At 31.8% G+C, this 26,036-nt stretch overlaps 3 protein-coding genes across 3 annotated transcripts; 1 reads left to right on the forward strand and 2 right to left on the reverse strand.

Moving 5' to 3' along the window:
- Positions 1-52: 52 nt before the first annotated feature.
- Positions 53-1,698, forward strand: LOC125053582 (ankyrin repeat domain-containing protein 49). Its single transcript, XM_047654995.1, has 3 exons — positions 53-330; positions 805-1,110; positions 1,393-1,698. The coding sequence occupies exons 1-3, from the start codon at positions 171-173 to the stop codon at positions 1,626-1,628; spliced, it is 702 nt and encodes a 233-aa protein (XP_047510951.1). The 5' UTR covers positions 53-170; the 3' UTR covers positions 1,629-1,698.
- On the reverse strand, positions 1,685-8,336 carry LOC125053574. Its single transcript, XM_047654983.1, has 2 exons — positions 7,368-8,336; positions 1,685-6,717 (listed from the first exon to the last, which is right to left on the reverse strand). The coding sequence occupies exons 1-2, from the start codon at positions 8,112-8,114 to the stop codon at positions 2,062-2,064; spliced, it is 5,403 nt and encodes a 1,800-aa protein (XP_047510939.1). The 5' UTR covers positions 8,115-8,336; the 3' UTR covers positions 1,685-2,061.
- A 4,807-nt stretch (positions 8,337-13,143) lies between these two features.
- On the reverse strand, positions 13,144-24,343 carry LOC125049728 (carbonic anhydrase 1-like). The gene is made up of 5 exons (XM_047649170.1): positions 24,144-24,343; positions 18,424-18,615; positions 16,980-17,197; positions 14,502-14,723; positions 13,144-14,264 (listed from the first exon to the last, which is right to left on the reverse strand). The coding sequence occupies exons 1-5, from the start codon at positions 24,178-24,180 to the stop codon at positions 14,127-14,129; spliced, it is 807 nt and encodes a 268-aa protein (XP_047505126.1). The 5' UTR covers positions 24,181-24,343; the 3' UTR covers positions 13,144-14,126.
- Between the last annotated feature and the right edge of the window lie 1,693 nt (positions 24,344-26,036).

The raw sequence follows: 26,036 nt of genomic DNA on the forward strand, positions 1-26,036 counted from the left end.
GGTCACATGACCAGAGTTCATGACGGCGGGCGAGCGGTTCACGCTAGTCGGTAAGTAGCTGTTGACTAGATCTCTCGGATAGCCGGGTGTTTATTTATATTATTTGATAGGTATTTATTTAATATTTGTTCTGTTTAATTTCAAAAAAGGATAGAACAAGTGTAGCAAAGATGTCGTCAGATTCTGAAGAAGAAGCTCTTACAACTCGTGACTATCAGGAGATAGCAGAAGAAATTGAAAAGTATAAAAGGGATCCTGAAACTTCAGAAATGTTTGTGTCAGGCTGGGATGATGCGGACGTTGGTGTTGATATTGTGAAAAATCCAAAGGGTAAAATATGTTTAAAAAACAATCCCATCATATAATAAAACTAAGAACTGATTCCGTAAAAAAGTTTCATGTGTATAGAAGTCTAATATGAAATATAACTTATAATTTTCCTGGAAACGAATGAACCTATATAGTACTACATAATAATATATATGTACTTTATATATAACTATGAATATGTCCAATAATGATCATTATTTTTAACATTAGTTAAATGTTTTTTTATGGTAAAAGTGAAATTGCTTGTTGTCCACCCTACAAATAGAATTCAAGTCCAAAAAGTAATCTTAGAAAAAATTACAACTAGCTAGCCTTTATGCCTATATGATGAAGTAGCAGACCTATTTAATTTAGATAATGTTGTGTTAGCAGCAACTATCAAAAGATGTTTGATTTTATATTTTCATTCATATAGGTTTAGAGGAATTGTTATTACTGATCTGCTCTTAGGATCCACTCTTTTTTAACTTTTAGCCAATCCAGTAGATCATATTTTATGGGCTGCTGAAAATGGTGATTTGGAGACTATAAAAGACATTCTAAGTAATCAACCAGGTCTAGTCCATGCCAAGGATGCAGATGGATACTCTCCTCTTCATAGAGCATCATATAGCAACCATATTCATGTAATATCATATTTGCTTAGTGTTGGAGCTAATGTTCATTTAAAAACTGAGCTTGGTTGGACACCATTACATTCAGCATGTAAATGGAATAATTATGCTGCTGCTGCCAGATTGCTTGCGGCAGGAGCAGACCCTGCTGCTTTGTCAAATGGAGGTAATTTTTTAGATTTGATAAAACAATGCAACAATAGTGTCACATAATTATATAATTTCCTTTATATTTACATTTAAATTTTAACAATATCAAAGAATATTCTTTATACTTCACTATAATAAAATGACTTTTTACAACCAAGAGTTATCACAAAACCAAATAAGATTACTAATAGTTTTGCTTATAATGATATATGCTACAAAATATATCATTACCATGTGACATTTGAACACATTAAGATATAATATAGATGTCAATGATCTTTTTTTTTTTCAATTTCAGAACTAACACCACTACATTTGTTATCTTCAATTGGTCAGTCCAAATCCACTTTATTAATTTTATTTTTAAGAGAAGACATAGTAGAAGTTGCTCAAAAGCCAAATAATTCAAATGAAACTCCTAAAACATTAGCTTGTGGTCATGGAATTTATGCTCCTCTGTTTGAAATGGTTCTCCCAGCAGCATCACATATTCGATCTTTAGAGTTCACATGCAATCCTTATATACGAAATTAACTATTAAGTTAAATGTAACAAAGCTGTTTGGGAATAATGTAAAAATAAGAATAAAAATATTTTAACAATACAAAATTTTATTTCTTATAAATACTTTATACATAAATTACAAAAATCCACTTTAAACTTGCGCTAAGTAGAAGTAAATTTGGTTCTTGTGTTATGCAGTGGAATTTGTATACAATACAAGTGGAATTTTTACTACAGTACAATACAAATTTAAATCTTTCAGTTATCTTAATTTTACTTTTCACATATTATTAAGTTACATATAGAAGTACTAAGTATTGACATAATATAAACTTCTCGTAAAAACAAAATACTGTACTTTGTTTATACATAATGTGAGTATAATAATATAATTTTAAATATTCCGGTTGGTAAAGTTGTATATTTGTAGAAGTTACAAAAATATAATTAAATTGAGGAAGAATTATCTTTTTAACTTTATGGTCATACTTTCAATGACACACATGGCACTGGATACTAAATAAGATTCAGCATGCAAATTTTTTAAACCAATAATTAAATTTCTCTTATCATATCTTGATATTTCTGTTAAATTATCTCTACTTTCAGATGACATGTAAGGTAAAATTAAACAGCCTAAAGCAGGGCATTTACACCTGATACAATTTTTCCATATTTCAAGTAAATCTTCATCTTTTATTACAGGGCACAATGGTAGTAAGTTAATAGCTTTGAGACATTTTGTCTTTTGCTTCTCTGTTATTGGATAGTCAGCTTTTTGAAATGGAGACAAAATAACTGCACGCCAAGCCAAACATATAGAACTGTCTAAAGGGTGTGACATTTTCAATAATAATGGAATCAGTTCCTCATGTAATGAAGTCTTCAACAATAGTGGTATTAGATCACGAATACTTTTTAAGTCTCCATATCTGTATGCTAGTTCAGCTGATACCTTTAATGCTTCAATACTAGTTCCAGATGTTTGAGTCAACTGACTTATAGCATTTATTTTATCTTTTTTGAAAGAACTGACTAACCAAGGCATATCAATTCTTTCAAAGTGGACCGTATACAAAAGCTCAAGTAATGTTGGCCAGAGGTTTTGATGGTCTTTATTTGCAACTTTTACTGCAATCTCTTGATCTACGACACTCATTAGACATTGTAAAGCTCTTAGTTTTTTTATTTTATTATGATCGTTTTCATCATCTATAGCGATGCGAGATAAGTAAATGGCTCCCATCTTGGGACATGTAACTTTTAATATGTATTTAGCTGTAATAAGTTCGATGTTATTAAGACTCGGACTTTGTTTGTCTTTGTTCTTGTCAAGAAGATTTTCCAAAATTTGAATTCGGATTGAATTAATATTAATGCCGTTTTTATCTGCTATTTCATTTGCTGCTCTGTTGATATTATGACGGCCTATTTTTTCAACAAAGTTGGGATGAAGATATAAAGCATGGATTAGTTGTGAGGGCTCAGACGTCAGCCTAATAAATTCTTCACAAGCCCAGTCTATTTTATGTAAAACATGTCGGGTAGATAAAGTAGAATGAAGGCGTTCCATTTGACGGACTGCGCGATTACCAGGTTGTACAGCGGCCCAGCGCTGCGAAAACTGATAACAAAGTTGAGCGGCTGCTACTTGGTCGGCTCCTCTGGCACAACCTTGCAAGACATAAAATAGACATGCTCCAGCCCATTCCATATTTGCTATGTGCCTTACACAACGATGTGCCGCACGAAGTAATGGTTCTTCGTATGACGTCAATTTCCATATATCATCTTTTGTATCAGTTTCTGTTGTATTGTTAGGTCTTCTATTGGTCATAGTTTGTTTGACTGCATTACTACAAATCATATCTTTAGCTGTCTGTGTGTCAGCATCAAGTGATAAATTGCCTACTACTGGAAGCCAGCGTTCATATGTCGCCAATGTTATTTCAGACTTTAAATTCAACCACATATCGTCACGTATAAATAAGTGAAAAGGTAGTCTATAGTGTCCAATTTCTGGAAAGAGCCCTTTAACTGAAAAAGCTTCAAATTCATACTGCTTTGGTGTGCCCTGTCTTTGATATTCTTTCAGAAAGTTTAAAATAAAATATTCGTTTAAGTATTTACTGTCTGAAAAAGATGAAACCAAAAGGTAGTAAATACACAATAAAACTTCGTAATAATATGGATTTATAGATATTACACAACCATGAATAACTACTTCACCATTTTTCCAAAAATCTTTAAGAACATCCTTCAAAAAATCTTTGTTTTCAATATTTTGCCAAATCGTTAAGCATTTCGAAATTAAACGATCTTCGTCGTTTTCCAAGTTAATGTCTCGACATCCTATGTCATTTATAGAAGTTTTGTACTGCAAATTCCAATTAATCAAGAAGGAAATCAATAATAATGATAATCCGTCGTTAATACAAACGTTTAAAGTGTGACATAGTTCGGTTAGACGTTCGAAGGAAGTATCGGGTTGTTGCCGCAAAATGTAAAATAATAACATTTTGACATCCCATGTCTCTTCTCTATAATCGGGAAGGGCAATATCACCAAGATAAATGTTGAACTTAGACTGTAATATATACTGCGGAGGGTACGTCAATGCACTTGGTATTACAGTTTCTAGTCCAAACGTATGTCGAATTGCTGGAGATGACAAATAGTACATTATTGATGGCGAATACTTTTCAGATCGACCTTGCAATAATTCTAAAATGTACATTTTGTCACCAACAAAATCAGGACTTTTATAAATAACAAGTAAAAGTGCAGTCAATATAACTTGATCTAGTTCCTGAGATGCAAGTACTTTATTTAATAATTTTTGGGCAACATTTTCGGTAATTCTTAATAAATTTTCACTAAAATGTCTTTCGGAAATCAACGTTTCTAAAAATGAATGTGCGATTATACGTAATGAAATGAAATCATTTCCATCGTAGACCACATTGGCTTCTTCATGATTAACGTAAAAGTCTACTAAGTTATTTAATGCCGCATTAGAAGACATAGGTAAGAATATATAATTAAATTTCCATGTAACCGATAGGTTTTTAAGAATTGTACTTGTATTGATAATCGCATTTAACATCGATAATATTTTACATAATACATGAATGTACTCTTCAGGACAATCCGAAATTAAATCCGACAAAACACTTTGAGACAACAATAACAGTTCAACATTTTCTCCGTCCTTAAATTGATTCAAAATTTCTCTCTCATTACTTTTATTCTCTCCAATGCAAATCAACTGTTTAACAATGATTCTAACTCTTTCGTTAGCAGAAGTTTTGTGCAAGAAAGCTTCTAATTTTGAATGTTGTGAATTTAAGAAATCTAGTGTTGTAAAACGTTCAAAATACCGACTTCGGCCAGAGTTATCAATTTTCTTAAGAAATTCTAACTTCATTTCATAAAATTCTTCGTCACATAAATCATTTAATTCTGATCTAATATCGTATGTATTTTTCAAGTGATACATTTTTTCAAAGGCATTTATTTGTAATACATCTTGACAGTTTGACCCCTTAATAAAATCTAAATAATTTCTTTCTAATAATTTGTTGGATGGACCGGAAATTATATGTTCATATTTAATAACTATACTTTTAATCAAAATTTTTTGGTCATGTTTTGGTAACGACCTGAAGAAATCTAAAGCAACTTTAGTTTCACATTCTTTAAGACATCTATTTATATACAAACCATTTGCATAATGCCTTGTATGTGGCGATACGTAGTTAGTTACCGTTTGTAAATCATTTAACTCAATAGAAGGGGCACTAACTATTTTATGAATCAAACTATTGCAGTCAAAAGAATGCAGAGGTAAGTTATACTTTTTTAGAATCACCTTAAATTTAGCATCCTTTAATTCTTCATATATTCCTTGAGCTAGAATTCTATCTGATTCAGTAAGAGTAAAATCAGTAAAAGCTAGAGAAGCAACAGATTTAGCAATTTCTTCAATTTTGGGATCCCAAGGTACATCCAAAAATTTTAAAACTTGTAAAAAGCATTCTAATCTATTTGAAAGTGAGTGAATTGAATTAAGTAAAATTTCCAGTCTTTGTCCATCTACACTGCCTCCACTGCTTGCAGCTTGCATCTCAATGAAAGAGCATATTGTTAAATCTAAGTCAAATTGATATCTATTAGCATATGATGTTAAATTATCTTTTAGTAGGTGCTCTAAGTCTTCAGTATAACATCGTCTTAACATAATAAGGGCTACTTCCGTTGGACTTTGAGAAGTTATTTCAGTAATTAACATATTAATTTTGTATTTTTCCTTCAATTCAATTATATATTTTATGTGATCTTTTAGGATATCAAGATCATCAATTGAAATAGGTCTTATTGTTATAGTTTTTTGAGATGATTCAAAAACTTCTAAAATGGCTTCTAAATATTTTAAACCAATTTTAGGCCAAAATGTTGATTGTTCTAAACTAAATATCCTTTCAGACGTCCACTTAGCAATAAGATCTACATTAAATGGATTTTCATCTAATAAGGTTGGTATAAAATTACGAAGCCATATTACAAGTGCTCCTAATTTTATGTTTACAGGGATAGCATTTAAGATTTTCATAATGTCATCATCAGTAGTAGTTTTACTTAATTTTGAATATTTCAACCAACAAATAGAAGCTAAATCTAAATCTGACTTTGAAACAAACAATTCACACATCTCTATGATATTCATTCTAAATAAATCCATATCAATGTAATGTGTTATGCGTCTAAAATAAATGTACTCAAGTAGATCTAACTTTATCATTAAGTCATGGAATGCATTTGTCACAGCGATATCCTCCGTTAAGAAAATCTTTTTTTGAATGGAGCATAAAATTGATTTATATAAAATGTTATGTTTACATAACTTAGCAGCCATTTCAATTAAAAATAAAGAATCCTGAATATTATTGAATAAGTTTTGTAACTGAACTGAAACATTCTTTGTATCTGCAGCAATTACCTCCTGTATTAAAGACTTCAATTGTGCCTTCAAAGTTTCTTGTGATATTTGCATAGGTATTGTAGATGTCTTCAATTGTGGATTCTCATTATACTTCAAAGTTGTGGAAAATATTTGAACCTAAAAAGTTTGTAATAAGCATATTAAAATTCTTATTAATATTATATTTTATTGTTATTAGCATTAAACAATAACATACAACCATACTCAGATTAGTTAATAAATAATTAACACATTAATAAGATACTTCATAAAGACTTCAATAAAAAATGAAGAAATTAAAAAACCAATTCAATACCCTATGCTTCTCCAACTGTTATAATTAAGTCAGTATTAAATTTCATAGGTAAGTTGCACCATTCTTTAGATGATTTGCTAATCTACCATTGTGGATTATTTAATGTTGCATCTAAGCAATGTTAGTTACATATTTTGCTTCAGGAAAGTTAGCTAAACATAATTGATCATATTTTAGATGTTTGCCAATAATATAGATAATAGTAATAGCTTATCATTAATCTCCACCATCTGCTGTAATCCAGTTAATAATTCAACATTTATCCCTAATATAGATATATATATGATATAGATATATGCTGAAGGAAGTAGAAAACTAGCATTTTTTTTTAATACTAGCTTATCTAAGTTGTAAAACAACATTATAAACATCACACACATGCACATGCATGCTCTGAGATACAACTAAACTGTATACTGATTACCATAACTATTAGTCTTTAGAAATATAGAGAATTTAAAAATTTACTTACTTCTGTATCCCAAGTAAGATAATAAAAAATATTATCATATGAACCCAAAGGGATATAATGAGATTCAACTTTCTCAAAATTTACCAGTTTATTAAAATGTGTCAAATCTATCATCCACATTTCTTGTTTAGTCGAAAAAACAGCAGCGTCATCCCATGAAACAATAAATTCTAAATCTTTGTTTGTTGACAATTTTTCCACAATTCCAGTCACAGGACATTTTAATGATAAATTCATATTTTGGACAGATATATGCAAGCCATTCTCATAAAATTTCTGGAGAGGTTTAAATTTATAAGGAGGGGATACTTTCTGAAGGGAAACTGTTATTTCTTCTGCATTATTATCAAATTTTGCACATAACTCCTCTTTAGTACAAGGATTTAATAGCCTCTCGCCACTTGCGCTTATAAGTATTAACTTACTTTCATCACTCTCAAATCCGCAGATTTTATAATTAGCAAAATTATTGACAATCAATTTCAACATGGAATTTTTATTTAAATTTATAACAAATACTTCCAATGACTTAAGTGCCACCCAAAGAAAATAGCCATCAAATATGTGTTGGACTATTTCATGACAAAATGTGTAAGTGTTGTTTGAAGATAATAGTTCTTCGATTTGCAGATCAATGACTATAATTGTTTTAGCATTTTCAATTATTACGACTTTAGGATATAGCAAATGACCCTTTAATTGATTAATGTCTTTCGATAATTGGATTTTCTTCTGAAGAACTTTCATTTTTCCGAATTACTCTTAAACTTTCAGTGTTCTTCTTGTATACTTATATCTAATTCTCATTAAAACCTTATTGCAACTGAAGTGCAATTTTAGATATACAAAGTACCACCACACGTAAATGTATTCAGATTAAGTTTAAAACACAATTTAAGGGAACGTAAACATTTAACCTTGTGATTACGGTTAGACGTTAGAACAATATTTTTAAATTTAAATTTGACATCACTGGACACTGTCAGATTCTTTAGTTGAGCAAAGGTTGAAAATTGTCAGACAAGAATACGGGGCTAGTCAAGAAGATGTCTTAACAGTAGTGTATGTAGAAAGTAGAAAACTAAATTTGAATGAAAATGACAGTTCGTGTCGACAAATTTTCATACAACTCGACTAAGCAGACTCTGTCATCAATATTTACACAAAACAAACAACTGCTAATAGAACATGAGTAGAAAACGAATAATAATAAATCTTTTACTATATAAACAACGGTTTTAAATTTAAGACTAAGAAGTTACTTTCCGATGAATTATTATGGCACTGTATGGAATGGGATTTTCTCGTAGTATAAAAGCACTGTCAAAAATAAAATAAAAATAAAATAAAATATGTTTATTATGGAACATAAGATACATGTATCACTTATTCCACGTCATTAAATTTGAAGGCATCCCTACTCATCGGCAAAGAAGACAGAGGGTGTAGGCCGAGAGAAAAAGCCAGCGAAAAAAACTCTCGGTACTCTTTTAAAACAGCAAATCATCAAACAACACTTATTTAAAACAAATATCGCAAATTAATTAGAAGTAGCCTGTCTAGCACTAGTCCCAGGCCCTTTTATCAACTAGATAATCGTTGACTTTATAGTAAGCCTTTTTACACAGCTTTTCTTTAATACATTTCTTAAATTTATTGAAAGGCAGTGATAAAAGAGCCTCTGGGATTTTATTAAAGAAGAGTATCCCTTTCCCCAAAAAAGAATTACTAACTTTAGATAGTCTAGTACGGGGAAATTGCAGCCTGCGTTTGTTCCGTGTATTAACATTGTGCGTATGTTCTATTCTAGTAAACTTATCACTATTTTTGTATACATACATAATATTTTCATAAATATATTGCGAGGGAAAGGTAAGTATATTAATTTCCTTGAATTTATCTCTAAGAGATTCCCTACATTTTAAATTATAGATTGCACGAATAGCCCTCTTCTGCAGGATGAAAATAGTTTCGACATCAGCAGCATGACCCCATAATAATAAGCCATAAGTCATTAAGCTATGAAAGTAACTAAAATAAACAAGTCTAGCTGTATCGACATCAGTTAGTGAGCGAATTTTTTTTACCGCGTAGGCTGCAGAACTAAGTCTCTTCGCCAATCCGTTAATATGAGGGGACCACTGAAGTTTTGAATCCATGGTGATTCCGAGAAATACAGTTGTATCATCCAGATTCAATTCCTCACCGTTTATAATTGGCCTAGTATCCATAACCCTTGCATTTTTTGCACAAAACTTAATGCATTTTGTCTTTTTTGCATTAAGTAGAAGGTTATTCATACTAAACCAATGGACAATCGAAGACAGAGCATTGTTCACATCGTCAAAATTTGTTATTTGTCGTTTGATTTTAAAAATCAAGGACGTGTCATCAGCAAACCAAACTATCTGATGTTTTCTCTCTACCATGAAAGGTAGATCATTTATATAAACAAGAAAGAGGAAAGGGCCAAGAATTGAGCCCTGTGGTACCCCCATATCTACTGCCGACCCAGAGGACCTCTTACCATTCACTTCAACCTTCTGAGTTCTTCCGTGTAAATAGGAAGTCAGAAGATTCAGTGCGGTATTCTTGATGCCATAGTGGCGGAGTTTCCCGATTAAGGTCTCGTGTTGGACACAATCAAATGCTTTGGATAAGTCGCAGAAAACACCTAAAGCGTCATGCGACTCCTCCCAAGCCTTAACTATATATCTATATAACTCAACACCGGCATCGGCTGTCGAGCGACCCTTGGTAAAACCGAACTGATTATTATGTAATAATTTGTTTACGTTAAAATGACTTACCAGTTGATTTAATATAATTTTTTCAAATATTTTACTACAAGTAGGTAGTACGGAAATTGGTCTAAAGTTACTGGGGTCGGACATACTACCTGCTTTAAATAAAGGAATAACTTTACTATGTTTCATTAGATCGGGACACTCGCTACTTTTAATACAATTGTTGAAAATTATAGCTAGATGGGGAGCAATTACATCAATTAAAGTAGTAGAGAAGTATTATCGCCGAACCCCGCGACATCACTGCGTGCGTGGCAGAGGTGGAGACCACTGTCACGGCATACGTGGCTAAAGCGCTCAGCACCATGCACGCTGCTGCGAAGGTACAACGTACTCTGGACCTCCTGCCAGAGTGGTTAAACAAGTGGAGACACCATGAACCCGACCAACACTCAGGCGATCGCCTTCGGCCAAGGTAGGCCACCATCACCCCTACGCATCCTGGATCGACGTGCCGTGGAAGACCGATCACCTATTTGGGGGTCTGCGCCGTACGAAACACAACCTTACAGTGCGTAGTGGACGTGAGGACCGCCAACATAGCGTGAGATCTGCGGATGGTGTGTGTCGACAAGTTCGTCGCACGGCTCTTAAAGGGGATGTTCTATCGAGTGAATGCCTCTCAGTATCCCCACCTCCAAAACATCGGCAGTGGTACCACAGGCCACCAGATCGCCATCTCATCATCATCGCCACCGCGGGTACTGACAACACCAGGGCAGGAACCGCTGCTGTGACTGCTGGTCGCCTCGTTGGCCCTCCACCGCTAGGCTAGGGTCTCACCTAGCGGGGCCTAACCCGCTAGGCTAGGATCTCACCTAGCGGGACAGTGTGGATTGAAAATATCGACAAAAAATTTTAATACTGCAATTTTAATCTTTTTCCGTTGAAATTTTACTTTGACAGCCAAATACACAAAATCAAGTAACATGAATAGATAATATATGTCCCCGGTCGTCACTGCCATTAGACCAGTGCCGATAATTTTTGAAACCAAAAAAAATTACAGTAGGATGAAACCCATTAGAAAAGCAGGGGGATATGATCAAAATGAAAGGAAAAATAAATTACGGTCGATCTGAGGTCGGGAAGGGAAGGGGGGGGAGTTTTAAGGGTAAAAAACGGTTTATCTCGATTTCCGGCAAAACTAAAAGTCCTATCAAAGAGAACTAAATGGCAAAGTTGTAGGTCATAAAAAGATCTACAACTTTTGTATTCACACATTTTTCACATAACCTCAAAATTTATGTGAAAAATTCAAAAAACCAACTTTTTGGTTTTTTATTTCTATCTTTTACAAAAATTTATTTTTTTAAACGAAATTTGGTGAAGACTTACCTTATTATGTCCCAAATATACTGTAATTTATTTGATTAAAAATATTTATTTTTTCACCTTATTTTGAATTAATATCGAAAAAACACCCTAATTTTCAATCGAAAATTCTGACGTCAAAATTTCAGCTTTTTTCAAAAAGTTGATGTGCTTTCAGTGCGTTGAAATCTCTACTTTCCTATGGTAAAAAAATATATATATATTACCATAGTAAATCTTCTCGGAAAATGCAAAAAATCGTATGCAGTAACGCCCAGACCCGTCATCCCCTTCCCTACTTCTCTATGAATCTTCTTTAAATTATAATTAGATGCCTATTTATTACTATTTTAAGATAACTTATATATACCTGAGTGACCTAAAAAAAATTTTTAGCCTTTAGATGGGCTAAAATTTTCGTATTTCATAGAGAAGTAGGGAAGGGGATGACGGGTCTGGGCGTTACTGCATACGATTTTTTGCATTTTCTGAGAAGATTTACTATGGTAATATATAAATATTTTTTTACCATAGGAAAGTAGAGATTTCAACGCACTGAAAGCACATCAACTTTTTGAAAAAAGCTGAAATTTTGACGTCAGAATTTTCGATTGAAAATTAGGGTGTTTTTTCGATATTAATTCAAAATAAGGTGAAAAAATAAATATTTTTAATCAAATAAATTACAGTATATTTGGGACATAATAAGGTAAGTTTTCACCAAATTTAGTTTAAAAAAATAATTTTTTGTAAAAGATAGAAATAAAAAACCAAAAAGTTGGTTTTTTGAATTTTTCACCTAAATTTTGAGGTTATGTGAAAAATCTGCAAATACAAAAGTTGTAGATCTTTTTATTGCCTACAACTTTGCCATTTAACTTTCTTCGATAGGACTTTTAGTTTTGCCGGAAATCGAGATAAACCGTTTTTTACCCTTAAAACTCCCCCCCTACCCCTTCCCGACCTCAGATCGACCGTAATTTATTTTTCCTTTTATTTTGATCATATTCCCCTCCTTTTCTAATTGGTTTCATCCTACTGTAATTTTTTTCACTTTTTATTTATTTTAAAGGCTATCTGCACTGGTCTACATTGTGAATATAAGGAACAAAATACAATTATATCTTAATCAATACCACATTATCTGCCATGAATGGTGCCTATCAACAAAAATATGCAAAATGCCAAGTATGTTTTCATATCCACTTTGACTATTTTAATCCAAGGGTTTACACATGTTTCGATTTTAAAGTAGAACATTGTTTATTATTTACCTATTACTTATTTTTATTTGATGATGATGATATTCATTTATCCTTAAGGGAAAGCAAAAGGACTTTAGTCGCTGACGTTTTATTATTAAAAAAGTGAATGTTATCGAAATTGACACTGTCCAAAAAACATTTTTCGGTACGTGGTGGGAGGTGACCAGGGGCGACGACTGTCGAAAAGCCAGTCATTGTAGGTATTGCGATTTTTATCGCAGTCCGCAAGCGTTTTATTGCTCTAAAATACAACGTCAATTTTGCCAGATATTTTTAAAATACTTCAAACACAAATATCGGTATAGTCCCGGGCCCCGGCTCAGTAGACGTATTAACTTACCATTTAGATACGATATCTTAATTCAACAGGGTGAAAATTAAAACCATAAATAAGATCTTGGATAGATGAGTTTTATTAGTTTTAATTCGGTGGCACAATTCTTACAGAACTGGACCAAATATAAGCCTTTAAAATAGAATATTTTTACCAATAAAAATTAAACATAGTTAATTATTGCATTCACATCTTGCAAATGTAATACTTACAAATTACTTAAGCTTAATAAAAATGCACGCTGACGTTACTAATCTAAAATAACAAATTACGACCCTGACTAAAACTTGCATACTAAATATCTAGTAATATAGCAGAATAATGTATTATTCTGTACAATTATTAATATGAACCATTTGTATAGTTATTAAGGCACATTTATTATTATTTATTAAGGCCCCAAAAGACGGTAGGTAGGTACCTATATTTCAACCCGTATTTTATAAAAACCATAGCTGCTTTTGCGATGCGGTACTTTGTACCTCTGTACTTAAGGTCTTATATAATGTTTATACTTCATAATAAATAACTAACAATCTAAACAGATCTTAAACGTATACATTTTAAAACGCTTACTTACAAGATGACATTAGTAAACATTTGAAAAAACTCTATGACACTACGAGTAACAATAACTTAGCATCTTGCTATAGTATTATCAATTTATTAAGTCTTATTTATATCTACTTTGAAAACAATAAAAAATTATTTATCCAAACTTGGCCTTTATACAATTAAGCTTAATATACTATGTTAGTAAACGAAATTATACATTTTCCGTCCATATTCAGTTTTTTATTAACTTCAAGCCGCGACCTGCGCTATAAGATCTGGCAGATCATCCATATATAAGGAGATATTAATGTTACCGCATTTATTGGATATCTTTATACACACCAATGTATTTCTTACGGGAGCGTTAATTTCGCTGATGTCAATGATGTAGGTACTAGGAAGGGATTCCTAAAACACATTTACAGTATCTTACTGTGTAGCTGCTAACGTTATCCAAAGGCACAAGGGAAATTATTGTTATTGTTTAATGTCCTCCATAATCACGAATGTCACGAATATCACGGTTACCAAGTGGAAGTGTTGGCCTGTAGTTGTGGAGCAATTCCATTGCTTCTTCACCACATGAAGCTTCACCACAGCGGAGTTTACGCATTAATGCCAGCTGAAAAACAAGAATGATTTATTAGTTTCAAGTGATTTGATTACCTGGCTATATAAATCCGCTTTTATAATCATAGCCACTTCATATCTTATGTTCCATAATAAACATATTTTATTTATTTATTTTTTAGCCTCCATCATTCCAACTCAGAGTTGTAAATCAAACAAACAAAAATAACAGAGAATATGAATAAAAGTTTTATATCTATCCATAGATAATAAAAGATATTCTAGTTACCTGTTCAGCTGAAACTTCTACGGGTTGTTTAAATAATATCCATGTGACTGATTCTGTGCACGGTGGTGTTGTTAGAGAGCCAGGGTATGTCCAATAGCCACTACCTCTGGGCAGCAGGTTGGCCGGGTCCAAGGCCTCCGACATTGTTACTTTGTCACCCTTATGTTGAATGTATGGCAGAAGTCGGACGACCTTGTCCAATTCTTCATGTTTTGAACCAACCTGAAAGTACAATAGCAATATATTTAAAACTTGTAACGGCTGTGTATAGCATAGTACTAGGCTCTATTTAATCGTTGCTTGTAGAGAGCGATAATTTATATTCTTTAATCTCTAATATCACGCTGTTGTCTCACTCAAATTATAACTAAAGCCAAAACACATTGCATGTAAATTTAACCCATAAAAAATTCGATGTAGAACCTGCCGAAATAGTTTTTTTCTAATGCAACAAATGCTGTATGGTCGTGCTGATTTTTTTAAATTAATGTACTTTAATTGAGACAAATTGGAAATAACTCTACGACGTTACGTCATTTACTACTGTGCTTATGTGCGACTTTCATAATATTCAGCGTTGATGTAACCATTCTCTCTTTGCGGACATCAATAAAATGAAGATCAAATGAAGAATAGGGGTTCGTACTTTACGTTACTTATGAAATGAAAGAATGTCGAATAAAAGGTTATTTCGATAGTAAGTTGTTATATTTCAAATAAATGTTTTTCAATTTAAATAAGGGTTAAAAAGTACTATTTAAATAATCACCTAAGAGTATATAGAATAGGAGACAGGTTTTTACCGTTTGATTGATTAATCATAGGTTTTTACAAAACCACTGTCAATAATTTATGGTATAAACTAAAGGTGTACTTGGTAAAGTCGGTTCAAATTTAAATTATTATTTTCAAGTAAGCATTTGTTTTTAGTGACACCTATATTCTGCGGCTACAATCAGGGCGATGACGTCATACCCTGGAACGCGCTAAGTTATTCCGAAAGATAAAGATATGCACAATTTCGCGACCTTAGCTTCGGGGCCTTCGGGCCGGCCAGGCAGTGGTATTTAGTGGTTGGATCCTTCTTTTAGGTTGGAGGAACAGTACACCATCCTCCCACCACAATTTTATAATATTAATCTGTACTGCAATGCATAATTAGATCTAGTTATCTTTGTATGAGAATAGACACTGATATCACTATGTAACTATGAACTTGACGCGGTAAAAGGATTGAGTTGCATGGCTTCTTGTATACTTAGGTTACATAATTTATAATGCAACATTAATGTTCACAAATCCTAACCTTATGTTGTTGGTATGTTAGAGAATGTATTTTGGATATTCGGACACTGACTGCTCTATCAGCTTACAAGCTGAGTAAATTGTTTGCAAAGAAAGTAGGTGAAGTTGTTTTGGTATAAGCTTTTGAAGTGTTTAAATAACCCAGAAACATTGTACATATTAATAAATATATATAACATTTATTTTGTATTCTTCGTGTACAAAAAATTTAGGAAACCGTTTAACGATTTAAAAGTGTATTTATAACAAAAAAGTGTACTTTCAGATGTATAAGATTATTAATTACGATGTAATTTAACTAGTAAAGAATATTAAAACTGTTTAGAATATCCTAGACATTAAAATCTTTGACGTGTAATAATATAGAGTACAAAGTATATATACGGCCGTGTTCATTTTTCTTTGACAATTCCTATACATTTTGATTTTTGACGCTTAAGTATAATATTATCTCCATCGAAAATGATCTAAAACTCCATAAGTAACGACAGAGGATATTCGCAGCCAGTTTTTATAGCCTAATTCAAAATTACGTTGTCGCAAATCTATTTTAGCATTCAAAATAATTATCAAGCACTTGCTTGAAGTGAAAGTAGCATTCGGAAGTCGAGAGAGTGTACAACATTCATTTCGGTATTTAAAGAGTTGAATGGGTTAATATCACGCGCTCCAATTGAATGCATATAACGGATGCTCTCAATCATCATCATTTGATCTGACTGCAGCCAGGATGCAGTGGAAATGTCTGCTTTATGACTTACATAAGTAATGAAGTGCATTGGCAATGTCATAACTTGTGTCTAACTGCTATTAAAAAAAACATACTTACACCAAAATATTTCCTACAAAACGAACCTATAGATTTTTCATATCTATAGGATTATAAAAAAATAAAAGTTAGTTAATTAAAACTTTTATATTAGATTAAACAGCGAGAGACTTTTTGCTGAATATAATTTTAATGGTTTAGAATTATATATACCACGTGAAGCGTTCGTTATATAAATTTAAAATTTAATTTAAAAATGTACTAGGTATAAGGACAATACGGTGTGAAAGTAGTTATATCGAATTATTAATCTTTTTTCTTCTTTTTATTGGATTAAAATATAAAAATAATTCCCAAATAAAATATATAAATAATAAAACCCGACACTATTTTGTGAAACTTACCATTATGAATACCCCAAGAACTGCAAGTCCATCTGCTTGTCCAGCGGCCTCAACAAAGCTGTTGTATTTACTAGTATTCCAATGAACCAGGTGGAGTTCCCCTGAGAATGATCTTCCGTCTACTGTATGTTCTGATCCCTCCCCGTTTTTGGCACCCCAATGGCAATGCCATTGTTGAAGTTTATAGACGTCAGAGCCTAGTGGTCCACCTCTGAGTTCTGTAATTTATTAAAATTTAATTAGCCACGAGGTACTTCCTATAGCTAGGTATTTTAAAACCCGTTGTCATTGTAGAAGTTGATCAAATATAAACGTAGAGAAAATAAATTTTTAGACCATTATTGAAGTCGCTTATATATGTATGTATCTTATGTATAACTTTGTTTATATCTTATATATATTACTACCGTTACAATATATTATTCATAAGACATACGATATTAAAAAAAACAATATTTTAAACAAATAAGTACTTTGAAACATTACGTTTATACTCCGCAATAAAAGGGTTTGAATTTAACTACATTACGTACATAAATGTTATTTTCGTCGACATCAGTGACTTGTTCGTTGAATTGAGGCTGGTACAATCTATTATTAAAATATGTAAGTAGGGCTAGGAAGGGAAATAAATAATCTATTACATTAATGGGATGTAGATGCGTCATAGATGTAGATTGGGAGAATTCTTCCGTATCGATGCAATTTGACGAAACTGCTTACTGTCCTTAGGAGGCAATTTATTGGAAACGATGTGTAAGGTATTTCCCTTATACCTTTAATCGCATTAAATGCTACCTGTTATTTGTAAATTGTATTTGGTAACTATTTTTTTATGTAAAATACATGATGCAAAGGTTAGGTTAGATTATGTAAAATTGATTAAACATGAACTTGTATTTATTTTTAAAAACATTTCGCTTAATAATCTACTTTGGTACATTTTAACTAGGAATATCTGTTCCTGTATTATTGGAGCATTTCTTAGTTACCATGGTGTTATTGCTTTTTGAGGTACACCTCAATACATTGTATGTTGCAAAAAAAATGAAATTAGGTAGGTTATGAATTTTTACGAGCGAAGCACTATCCCATAAGGAAAACGTTCCATAAAATATTTGGTTCACATTATTTTAAGACAACAGAATATAGAGCGTATGAACATTTTCATTGAATATTCGATAAGGTAAATGTTTTAATAACGCGTAAATTATGCGAGTAAAGAATAACATTGTCGTTATGGAGAAGTAGTAAGCATAGAAGTAGCGAGTACATAATGGTTTCAAAAATGTAAGGAAGGGTTAGATAGATAACAAGGAACTAAACAGTCAATGGTAACGTTGTAAAGCAAGTTTGAATCGTTTTATAAAACTCTGCTGTAAAGTTCAGTTTTTTCGGGTTTATAAGATGATAGTTCGTATATAGATGCTGTTACTAGTATTACCTGAATTGTATCCATTTTCATCAACTCGCCAACAATAACCAGGATTGACGATAGATCGTGGATGATGGACGGAGTACCGGAAAGTAAGAGGTGGAACACTACCGCTGTTACTAGATCTAGATGTCACTATGTCTACGGGGCTTTGTCTTGCACCCCTTGCTTCTGGGAACTTTTCAAGCCATGTTACGGGACCTATAATCAAAAAATATAAGTTCTCTTTAACTATGTTTGATCTGCAAATATTATAGTCGGTGGAAACCATTTAAAATTATTAAAATAGGACCAGAAAACCCCAGTGGCCCAACCTTTGGTCTTGCTCCGTATTTGTGTACCTGTTTCCTTTACTTTAGGTCTACTATATGAGTAGTACGCAGTAGCACAGCCGGGCTCGAACACACGATTTCTGGCTTGAGAATCACGCGCCCACAAGGCTAACACTATTCTAGTACGTGTACAATTACAATAAAAATCAGAAAAACATAGCACACTGTGTCCAATTTTTACCATTGCCCTTGTACTTAATATGGCAACCAGTTTAGCCAATGCTAGCATTTTCAGAGATCATGGAAATAGGTAATAATTAAATCATTAAAAGGCTTTCGCGTTGCCAAAACCAATATTGGGTCTACGTTAGTTAGGAAACGGCATTGATGACATTCAATTATTATTTAAGCGTTACGAGATTTATTATTTCCGCTTGAGAAGTCATAACTATTAAGACAAAAATACTTGATCTCATAAACTCAGTAAGTGCCAGTCATGTTAAAAATAACAATCAATCCCAAATTGTGATTGTATTACAGTTTTTATACTTACTAGTGGACTTTATATAAATTTCTATTTAGTTAGGAAAAAGGGATAATATTTTTTTAGATTACTGATGATGATGATGAAAAGATTTTCTTGAATACAGAGTAATATTTTTACTGTTTGTTTAATGTAAATAATTAATAAATATACAAATAAAAGTTATCAATCGCAGCGCACACACTCGTTTCGTTTAGTTTGTGCTACTTCCTCATCGATAAATTTATTGGTTTTTTTTTGATTCCGAGAGAATATATTAATTGTGACTAAACGATTAACCTTCATTTCCGCACTGAAACGTAAACTTCGAGGTCACTGCGACCAACTGTTACGATCTGTCTTACATCTTAAGTGAACCTACGTTCACCCGTAATTATTCACTCAGTAAAATCTATTGTGATAAGAAAATTAACCAATTCGTAGTATATAAATAGTTGTATTGGAGCTCATGGGATTCACGCACATGGATCCGCTCTAACTTAACACAGAGTTCTTCGAAAAAGATTCACTACGTAATGCTTTATATTTGTTGCCCAGTCATTTAGATAACAAAGCAAAATACGATACCTTAAGGTGAAGTGAAATTAAATACATATGTAATGTATAAAATTTAACATAACAATATGTATTTGGAACTGTTTACCTACATTATTATTGGAGAAGGTGATTCGTCACTCAATAACATACGGTTGATATTTATATTATAATTTATTTAAAATTAAATGAATTCGTAAAAATCAAAATACATATTTATTTTGTATTATACTAAATATATTATCTAAAAATATTTCCATTTAAATAAATGAATAACCTATTGTTCTTTTTAATCGTCTATGTAGATTAAATCGTCATTCAAATGATATACAAGTTATATTTATTTACGTACTTGCGTCAAGACATATTTTTCTTATTTCCAAATAAAACATTTTATTCCAATGTGTAAAGTAAACCTTTTTGATTAAACGAACGATTTGTATTATTCAGTCGAATAAATAATATCCTACAGACAAATGTTGCAGGAAACTAGTCAACGTACCGCAAAATAATAACTCGGCGTTTATTATCCAACAATGAGGTAAAAGGAAAACAATGTGCGCGATTTACAATTTATATTTTAGTTCTGATAATTTAATACTTAGCTCGCTATTCAGTCTTCCTAAGTCCTAATGATTGGCTTGTGATGTTTAATTATAAACAATTGCGTGTGTTGTAATACCTCCTGCATAAGATAGATTGTTAACTAATCGTAACGAATTAGTAGGTAATTTGTAAGTCGTTATGTAACGAATATACAACTGGCTGTATCCCGGGGTTTTTCCCTCATAAATTTGGTCGTAGCGTAACACCACGCGTCCTCGTTGAAATGACTACCCAACACAACACAAAATAGTTACAATTTGAACCCTAGCTAATATAATCTAGTCCCTAAGCTTAGCGCGTTCAACCAACAAATAATAATACAAAGTATAAGTCAAATAAGATTTTAGTAAAAGAGTTTATCTGTCATCGTCCCGTCTTGAAACTATAGATTCTACGATTTTATCTCTCTATTTTATAAATTATAATATAATTCATGGTATGAAATATAATGAAGGTAGCACAGTTTTAACCTTAGCTATAAACATTTATAATATTGTGGAGTTGACAAAAATATACTTTTGTGTCTACATATGCTTTAAATGTTTTGAGGAGACGCCCACACGATGACAGTGGTCATGGATTGACTTTATTGCTGTGTAGTATTTAAATAAATAGATACCTAATTTTATTTAAACAGAGATAGGTAATATTTACTATTTTATATCTTATTCTTGACATATAGTTCAAAGTTTGAATTGAATAAAACATTGATTATTATATTCTTTGTTTTTCTACTTCATACGATTGTTGTATTCGTGTGATATTAATTACTCTTGGTCAATTTAACAATAAACATGGTAATTTAAATACTTTGATTTATGTTTGAGGGTAGTATTCAATAATTGAACACCATTTTTCACCTAAGCTCCGCACAATCGTGCTCTCCTTCGGTGGCACGAGGCGTAAGGCGTTACTTCGAAATTTTATCTTACAAACATTCTGAATACAGTTATATCTTAAAGACTGATAAAAGATAATTCATTTATAATGCACATACTTAAATACTTGCGATAAACATTCCTTTCGTAGGTTTTTTTAAGCTTTTTAGCAAATTTTTCAGCAATTACTCTTAACTAAATTTCGTTAAACCAATAAAGCATCAATTTCTGTCAAATCAAAAAAAAAGCTGCGTCAGATGATTTTCTATATAATAAAATTCTGCTTTATTACTTGCGACCAAAAACTCATTTCCCGTGTTCACTTTGCTCAGAATACATAAAACATTAATTATGTTTATATTTAGTTACCATAGATTATAAAAAAATATAATGTATGGTAACTTTTTTGGTTTTTTGGTCTTTTAAATATTTGCTTTTTAATTAAACAATATTGGCCATATTTTCGACTAAAAATGTTGTTTTACTATCCTTAAACTTAATTTTCCTACACAACAAATAATACGTAATTTCAGAGTAGTAACGGATGTCAAGATGATGGGTTGACGTTGTACATATCGACATCTTATCGCTACCAATTACAGTGTCATTTTGTTTCTCGTTTATTGCTGTTATACACCAACCACAATAAGTGGGTCTGTTTGGTATATGAAATTTTAACTTTATATTATGCAATATGTTTTACTTACTCTGCTTTCCATTTTGATTGACCCAATAAGAGAAATACATGTTTAACGTCGTAGTTGCAAAACTGAAGTTATATTTTTGTTGGAAATTAAATAACCCGAATTAAAACAATCTTAAGAATATTTCAGGTGAACGTGATAGCCAGTATTAACTCTTTTCGTGAATAATTGGTTAGTGTAAAAATACAGAACCAGAAATATAATATTTTCAATGATTTTTATAGTTTATTTAAAAGCATTCATATTAAAATTTCATTATAAAATTGCAACTAACGTTATGGGAATTATGACATTAATTTCCTTGGAATAAGTTTTAGCTTTCGACGTAGTTATTATTTTTGCGAAACTATCAATAACTATTTTAATCTTATAAGAATGTGATAATTTCAAAGTGGCCTTTTTATCGGGAATGAGGTATAGGCACATCTGTACTTGTGCATTTGCTATATTTATCCAATTATTTCCTATATTATCTCTTACTAGAGATATTGAATAAACAGTGGGTATATGCTAATAATAACTTGCTGTTCCTTTACAAGATTTTGAATCCGATATCCGAGCTTGGTACATATTCACATTCAACATCATACTTGTAATAATAGTATTGTTATATATAATTCATGAAATTATTAAGGAAGTTTTCATGTTGTTTTTTTTTCTGGAATTTAGGCCAGCATCCACTAATGGCTACATTGGCCACAAAAAGACGAATTATTCAGAAGTGAGTTTCACCTCATAATTTTCAGACAATTTATTCGATTCGCTTTTAGAACTAAAAACACAGCTTTCTTGATGCATCTATTTATTCACCAATTTGAAAAATGTGTGTTACGTTTATGTTGAACGATATGAAAGTAATTACAGGCTTCGGTAACAAATATATTATTAAATTTAGGTATCTACTTTCTTGACCGCCATTAAGGTCAAATTGAATCTGTTTTGATGATAACCTTTATCGCTTTTATTTAAGTTTATTTATCTTAATTACTTGTATTTAAAACTTTGTTTTATAAACATAATTGTTACACCCAATTTGCAATTGGCTTCAGGAAATATGAGTATACATTTTCTTTAATTTTTATTACAATTATTATTGCTTACTGACATTGTCTGCAATTTTAGGAATTTAATCTTAATTGTTATAAGGGGTAATGTAACGTTTTAATTTTCGTTTATGGGTAATTTTTTCAGAACTTTAGAGATTACCTTTACCTCCGAAACGATAGTTCCCTATTATCATATTTTACGGGGAGTCTTTCTAGTAGACAAAGACTAATTATGATTTGACATTCCACGTCATCTTATATTAAGTATAATACCAAGTTGTCTATAGTGTATACTGTTTACTGTAAAAGATTAAACATTTTTCAAAACCATAATAATGAATTTCTTTGTGGTATGCATATAAAAATACCAACTTACATTCAAAACACTACCAGTATGTAGGTAGATAATAGATATTAACATAGATGACAAATGTTAATACGTTATGTTTTATTTACATAATGAAAGTATGATTAATTAGACACTTGGGTTATGCTTTAATATTGTATGTAAATAAAAAGAGTACAAAAAAATGCACGAGGGCGAACTGGAAGGAGGCTCACCTCTGTCAAATGATACCGATGCCCATGGGCACTCACATTGCCAACAAGGCCTCGCGACACTTTCAATGTCATGACAAATAATTTTCGGTTTATATGTATTTAAATGCTATTTAAGATGAAGGGTAATTAAGATAAAGTTTGATACAGATGTAAAATTCGTTAATTCAATCGTGATAAGGATTTAGTTATGTTTTAGTAAAAGTGTAAATGCCATGTTAAAATGTGGTAATTTATTTTGTCAGTAACGTGAATAAGCATTATATTTAAATATTTATTTCACAATACTGAGATTTTACGAAGTCAGAAATAAGCTTGAATATTTAAATTATTATTATCCTTATCAAAGACAAATTCTCAACAATCCGCTTGAAAATTATAAAATTATTTATACCTCTGCGATGACTAATAAATCATATTAAAAAACTATTATAAAATAGTATTAGTTCGTAATTAGCGCCACGGATTTTTAATATCTATCAGCCAACTTAACAAGCGAATCAGTCACGTGCTTATGGGATGTAAACAAACCGGTTTTAGTGAATATCAACAAAGTTATCAGCAACTTATAAACAAATGATATTCACCGTTTTCACCCGTGTATCCCCAGTCTTGGTCTGCCATAGTATCACTTAACTTTATATACAAGTTCGTAACGATTATTATCGTTACGTGGTTAAGCCGTTACTGCGTCCGAGTACGAGCGGAGTCTCGGCTTTATAGAACACGAATGTTTGAGAGGACGGAGGCGCGAGGGCGCAGGCGCGGGAGGAGAGCGGCGCGCGCGGCGTGCTACTGCCGAGTGTTGAGTGCCATCCGAGCTCGACCCGCGTCCTCCATACGCTAGGCCTTCGCCTCAGGCCGTTACGCGCCACTGAGAAGGAAACATACGCCTCTCGATCGCCTTTTAGCTTTCTAATCTATTCTCGGTATTATCACTTGGTATGTAAATGATCTTATGTAAAAAAAGATTTTTGTCAATTCTGTAGTCGTACCTACTTATATTGTTATAATTTCTTTTATGACAATTGCGTATGAAGATTTCTAAAAAAGTCTGGCTACTGAAACTATGTTGTACTTTTCTTTACTTTTTTATTCAATTATATTATTAGTAAAATATTATGAATTTATAATTAGACCGTTCGCATTACGTAATGCATTTCTTGAAATTGTTACCGATTCTTAAAGAATGTGAAATATTTTCTGTCGTATTTATTTACTTGCCTTATGACAAATTTTCTCCTACCGCGCCCTCCTGGAGTTACACTTATTTCTAGATTATTGTTATTTTTTACTAGTACATTGTTTAAAATATCAAGCATCACTTAAAGAATTTGGATATTCTCCAAGAGATTGAGGTCGTCAATGTTTCCAGAGTGTAAAATAGGAGAGTAATCGAAATAAACCACTCAGTTATCCAAAATATTACACACTATATAATGTACTTTGTACCGTCAGTTTAATACACGCAATTTGATTAGATTATTTTTCTTGTGTTTAGAATTTCAAACCGCTGAAATGATTTTAATCTTGGTGTTGACACAGATGGGTCCTATAATTCTATTATATAATGATCGCTAATGACAAGAAGCAAGCAAGATTTTATTATCTTGTAAAGTTGATCTGTACCAAAAAAATAAATAAAAAATGGTAAAAAAATAAAATTTATAAATTTACCGCACTTGCGGTTTTAATACACATCCTTTCGTAATACAGGAAAATACCATCCCTTGTCCTTCAACTAACATTAAAATCGGTTCAGTAGTTCTGCCATAAAGCTGAAATTATCATGCGGACCAGCCATTTTCGATTAATTATATTGAACAATGTATCGTTGTAATTTTTGTATTTCGTTACGAAGGCTAGAATCGTGTGGATGGCGTGAGAAATAGAAATTTAGGTGAACTACTTGAGAACTAATAGTTCTTTGGTAATAGGTTGTTACTTGTTAGCTTGATAGTTGACATGAGGGTGTACTTGTGCTATAACAGACTTCACTTATCTAATCACGTAAGGCTATTTTCCTTATTGGATTATTTACATTTATTAATTCCTTTTCGTTTTAAATGCCACCATTTTTTTAGTCTACGAAGGAAAATCCTAGCTGTTTCACAATAAAGAAAATTGTTAAAAATGTTCTGATTTCTTATTCTAATCAAACTATATTGTAATTCTGATCAAAATTCTAAATGTACTATAAAAACAAAACTATATCAAACAGATTTATAAACAGACTTATTTAAGTTGTTGAAATTCATTGTTTACAATATCGCGATGTTAAAATATTTGTGTTACCATGCCGGTCAATAATTTCCTCAACTCTTCATCGAAAAGCAAATTATTTGGATATACACTGTGAATTATGTGATATTCAATCTGTTTTGAGCGTATGCTGTAAATAAAAATGATTTATTCAAACAGACTACTTATAATTCTCAACATAAAGTTGGATTACCATTACGAAGCAACAACTTGTTCTT

The sequence above is a fragment of the Pieris napi genome, chromosome 1, assembly GCF_905475465.1.
Source record: "Pieris napi chromosome 1, ilPieNapi1.2, whole genome shotgun sequence".
Taxonomy (NCBI): domain Eukaryota; kingdom Metazoa; phylum Arthropoda; class Insecta; order Lepidoptera; family Pieridae; genus Pieris; species Pieris napi.

Excerpts from the sequence above, each read along its gene's own strand:
- LOC125053582 (XM_047654995.1), top strand. The coding sequence starts at position 171 with ATGTCGTCAGATTCTGAAGAAGAAGCTCTTACAACTCGTGACTATCAG. Across the intron at positions 331-804 it reads TATTGTGAAAAATCCAAAGG|CCAATCCAGTAGATCATATT; the intron begins GTAAAATATGTT and ends TTTAACTTTTAG. Across the intron at positions 1,111-1,392 it reads TGCTGCTTTGTCAAATGGAG|AACTAACACCACTACATTTG; the intron begins GTAATTTTTTAG and ends TTTCAATTTCAG.
- LOC125053574 (XM_047654983.1), bottom strand. The coding sequence starts at position 8,114 with ATGAAAGTTCTTCAGAAGAAAATCCAATTATCGAAAGACATTAATCAA. Across the intron at positions 6,718-7,367 it reads ATCTTACTTGGGATACAGAA|GTTCAAATATTTTCCACAAC; the intron begins GTAAGTAAATTT and ends CAAACTTTTTAG.
- LOC125049728 (XM_047649170.1), bottom strand. The coding sequence starts at position 24,180 with ATGGCAGACCAAGACTGGGGATACACGGGTGAAAACG. Across the intron at positions 18,616-24,143 it reads GGGATACACGGGTGAAAACG|GTCCCGTAACATGGCTTGAA; the intron begins GTGAATATCATT and ends TTTTGATTATAG. Across the intron at positions 14,265-14,501 it reads TAGAAGTTTCAGCTGAACAG|CTGGCATTAATGCGTAAACT; the intron begins GTAACTAGAATA and ends CTTGTTTTTCAG.